The sequence below is a fragment of the Melampsora larici-populina genome (genome assembly GCF_000204055.1).
Source record: "Melampsora larici-populina 98AG31 unplaced genomic scaffold MELLAscaffold_267, whole genome shotgun sequence".
Classification (NCBI taxonomy): Eukaryota; Fungi; Basidiomycota; class Pucciniomycetes; order Pucciniales; family Melampsoraceae; genus Melampsora; species Melampsora laricis-populina.
This window is the reverse complement of record NW_006769021.1, coordinates 1-4,127: the sequence shown is the minus strand read 5'-3', so window position 1 is coordinate 4,127 and position 4,127 is coordinate 1. Positions and strand designations below refer to the sequence as shown.

The window sequence follows — 4,127 nt, the reverse complement described above, 5'->3', positions numbered from 1 at the left end:
CGGGTTCGACGAGTTCGAGGAGGCATAGAGGATCTCTGGTCCCAAGTAGTGCAGTCGGAAAAAGATTATGGTGATCAAGATGAATCTGGTTCCAGCTCCGATTGATTCCGATTTTGAAATTCATCAGATTCAACATACCTTCAAACAGTAATGTAGTAAATATACATTTTGGTCTGTACTGACCTCGTGGGTGATACAATACACAATACCAAGGTCAAACACTTGAAGAATTGAGAATGACCCCTGACCTCTTTCGAATTGAAGAGGGGTATAATAGACATGACAATGCCCGGAAGACACCAGTTGACCAGATGGACTGCTCTTGCAATGAAATGTTTTGTACACCACAAACCGTGCAGTGAGCGCATCCTTCAAGTTTTCAGTTTCTTTGGTTGCTTTAAGTGTCTTCCCTTCGTGCTTAAGGATGTCGAGTTTTAAAATGAAAAAAATATAAACAAACTGATGGGACAACGCATTGAACACACTTACATACTTTGATGTGATATCTGCCATGATATCATTTATTGATATATAGGTTTTAAGTAATGTTTTATATAGAAACACATTTAATCTATTATAATTTAGTGGAAGCTGGTTGGATAGGTAGACCTGTTATATGCTGTTATATACAAACAAACTGTTCAAGAAGATATTTTAAGGGATGTTTGAATACGGTTTATGCAATAAGAACAAGAGATTAGAATTGTTAGTAAAATAGTAAACACCCATATGTGCTCTGATGTGATAAAATCAAGCTCCAAGAACCCCTGCAGTAGCCCTTTGAGATGTTCTTATATACCAATAAGCTGCTTAGAAATATGTTACCGGATTTTGGAATACAGAGTTCATCCAAGAAGTCAAAGATATTAACAATATTGTCAATAAAATAGTAAACACCCATACACGCTCTAAGGTGATATTTCCAACAAAATACTTAAAGATGAGCTGGAGTAATACTGATGCTTGTAGATATTTATATATACCTATGAAGTATCTGCCATATATATAAGAAGTTACTTGTAAATATTTGGATTACAGACAAAAAAGATGTTGATTGCACTGTTGCAAAATTGAGCAGGACAGCACAGTGGACACTCCAATTTCAATGTGGCCCCAAAGGTTATATTGCAGTAGGGTAGTGTTAGAAATTTTTGTAAAGATAAATTATCTAGAGAACTACTAAAACATCTTTGGAGGATATTCCATTAGCGCTGAAAAATTTATTAAGAAAGTGGAGCAGTCATAAAGTGTCACTTGGGAGTCTTCTTTGGAGACACGGTGCTCATATAAAACTTTTTCAAATTTCAGGTTGAATTCAAAAACAATTCATAGTTGTGATGGAATAGTATCACTCTATGAATGAGCGAGTAATCTTTCAGTGATATCTTTTATGTTTGGTTGATTGCATGTGCCGTTTACTTTCTGATATTGACTATCCTTTGGTAAACACCACAAAAAAGGAGCAAAGAGCACTGAAAAATTAATTTCACCAAAAAGTTGAGAGTTGATCAAGTCATGCTATACCATCATAACCCCGCATCAATTTTGAATTTAACTTGAAAATTGCAGAACTTTTATTTGAGAATTGTGTCTCAAAATATGACTCTCATACGTTGAGAGTCACTGGTGAAATCACAGAAACTCAGCAATAAGCAAAAAACTTATATGTTGTAGGTCATACATCAAAAGAGGGATGGTAACCCATCATGGAAGGAGGAGATTTTTTAACTTACCATGAAATCTGAGAAACTTTCATTTGAGCACCTCAAAATATGACACCAATGTGTTGATTTTTGTTATCTTCTTGTTCTTCAAGGATCACATATGCAACCAACCCATCATATTTAGGTGAAGTTGTCTTATTTATTACTGTTTAGCCTTATGAAATTATCTAAAAACACTACTTGCCTTCATCTCGAAAGGCTATCTGTGTAAATCTCACATCGAAGTACATATGGGTGTTTGTTATTTTGTTTCAATCACTAATGTTTTAATATCTTTACATTTATGATTCAATATTCTTCAAGTAAAACAAATTGAATATTTGTATAAAATCATTCATTTATCAAGAACCATCTATGAACCCTTCACCTCATCTTCAGCCAATGTTTGTGAATGTTGTGTTATCGTATGTACATATTCATTATTTTGTTGAAAATTATTTAAATATCATTCTCATTTCACCTTCAAATACATCTTCAAATAAACTGCCACTTACATCTGTTAAATCTTGAACACATTACTTAACAGCGGTAACTTGGGATGTCATGGCTATGAGGCCATCTCAAGATTTGAAGAGGCAATTTGAAGGTGATAGTGTCAATAGGTTTGAAACCTAGTATTACTAAAGACTGAACAGTCGGAATGAATGATGTACAACAGAGTTATGAGCTTGACAACTATCATTGGCTACTATAGTCTATCACCGGTTCAATTGCTCTATCTGTGGCTTAGTTTTCAGGACTAACTTTCAGGTAAACTGTCCAACAGACGGTTTACTTTTCAACAGACAGGTGAAATAAATGGAACAGAACTACCGCAAATGGACATGCCGATAATCTTCCGAAAGTGGTGAATCGATTGGAAAAATTATAATCATATAGATCACTGGGCATCTCAGCACTTCATAAGATTGCTACGTAGTACCAAAATACCACATCTTATCTCGTTATCTCGTCGTCAATATTCTTCTATCGCATGGCTCCTGGAAAGAAAGGCAATCGATTGCTTCCAGTAAACCGGTTTAACTAAACCTAGGCAAGACTCGAGTCAATCATCCAAACAGTTGTCCGAATGGGACAAAATCGAAGAAGAGTATTGCGCAAAAGCATGCGACTCACTTGTCCGTGCACTAATCCAGCAGCCAGATGTTGCTATGCCTTCTACAAGCGCAGCAACTGACAATGATCATGCTATACATGGGAACGAGGGTTTCTATGGATTTGATTATGAACAACCCGACTCACCTCCTTATGATGAAAGTGATTCGGAAACAGAATCATATGATTCTGAGCAGTCTATTGCTTCAGATACTGATCTTGGTGTTGCTCAGAAGGCGGGTGAGTATAATCAACGGCGTCGAATACGAGAGGTACGACAATGGGAGGAGATACTTGAATCAATGTTCAAGATTTTCATGAGATGCAAGCTGCTCACTTTCGATTGGAGCCAAGCTGAAACTTGGAATTTCGACACAAAAGACCAATGTTGATGCTCGGTGGCGAAGAAACGAATCCGGCACCTCGAGTTGGTGGATATATTGAGTGAGAGACCTTTGGTTCACTGTGTATCTGCCCATATTCAAAGATATATGTGTTCTCTATCCTATAGCACATGATACACAAGCAGTAGAATTCTGCTCGTGCCAATCAGACCAAGTCAGGCTGATTCAGATGGGCTACATCGGCGGTTCCCCATGAGTCCTGCCGGAGATTGCATTCTTGTTAAGACTTCTCCGGCTACACGATGCCCTCTGGAGGTTTTGCTGTGTGCGAACACATCCATTTGCTCAAGCACTCGATTTTTTTCACCGAGCGGCCCTAGGATTTGTAGAGGATGTCACGAAAAAGGTAGGTGCTATAATTCTTGGCGTTCAAATTTGAATTCTGAAAACTAATTCCAGGATTGATATCACCAGCCGCGGAGATGGGGGAGACAGTTTTCTTGTGCAGTAGATGCATACCGACGCTTGATTCAAGTGAAAGAAAATCTGGGTTTCCGTGCGATGGAACTTTCAACAAAGGAAAAGCTAGGGGCCAATTGCCCACGCTGTTTTGGCGAGAATGTTTACGCCAAGAAAGAAGGGGAGCCAGACTATGTAGTATGTATTGATGGAAATTTTCAACAGAGACGACATAAGTCAGCAAGTGTCGAGGTCAGCGCAATTGAGATTCGATATCCAAATCTCTTTCTTCATCCAACTGAGGTCAATAAGTGGGAAGATGTACATCCTACCTCTTCAATTGATTCGCCGGTAAGTCAGTTTGCACTCAATCCATATCAATCAATGTTCTTTTCCATAGAAGCTTATAGCCCTTAAAACTTTTCCTCCTTTAGGATCCTTGCACGCGGATGCACACTGCAGCTGATGATTCACAGAATGCCTCTACGTGGCGTGCCTGCGACAA

At 38.3% G+C, this 4,127-nt stretch overlaps 1 protein-coding gene across 1 annotated transcript; it reads left to right on the top strand.

Moving 5' to 3' along the window:
- Positions 1-2,267: 2,267 nt before the first annotated feature.
- Positions 2,268-3,211, top strand: MELLADRAFT_70238 (uncharacterized protein; the record flags this gene model as incomplete). Its single annotated transcript, XM_007419600.1, has 2 exons — positions 2,268-2,326; positions 2,758-3,211. 2 exons carry the CDS (start codon positions 2,268-2,270, stop codon positions 3,209-3,211), a joined length of 513 nt encoding a protein of 170 aa, XP_007419662.1.
- Positions 3,212-4,127: the final 916 nt, after the last annotated feature.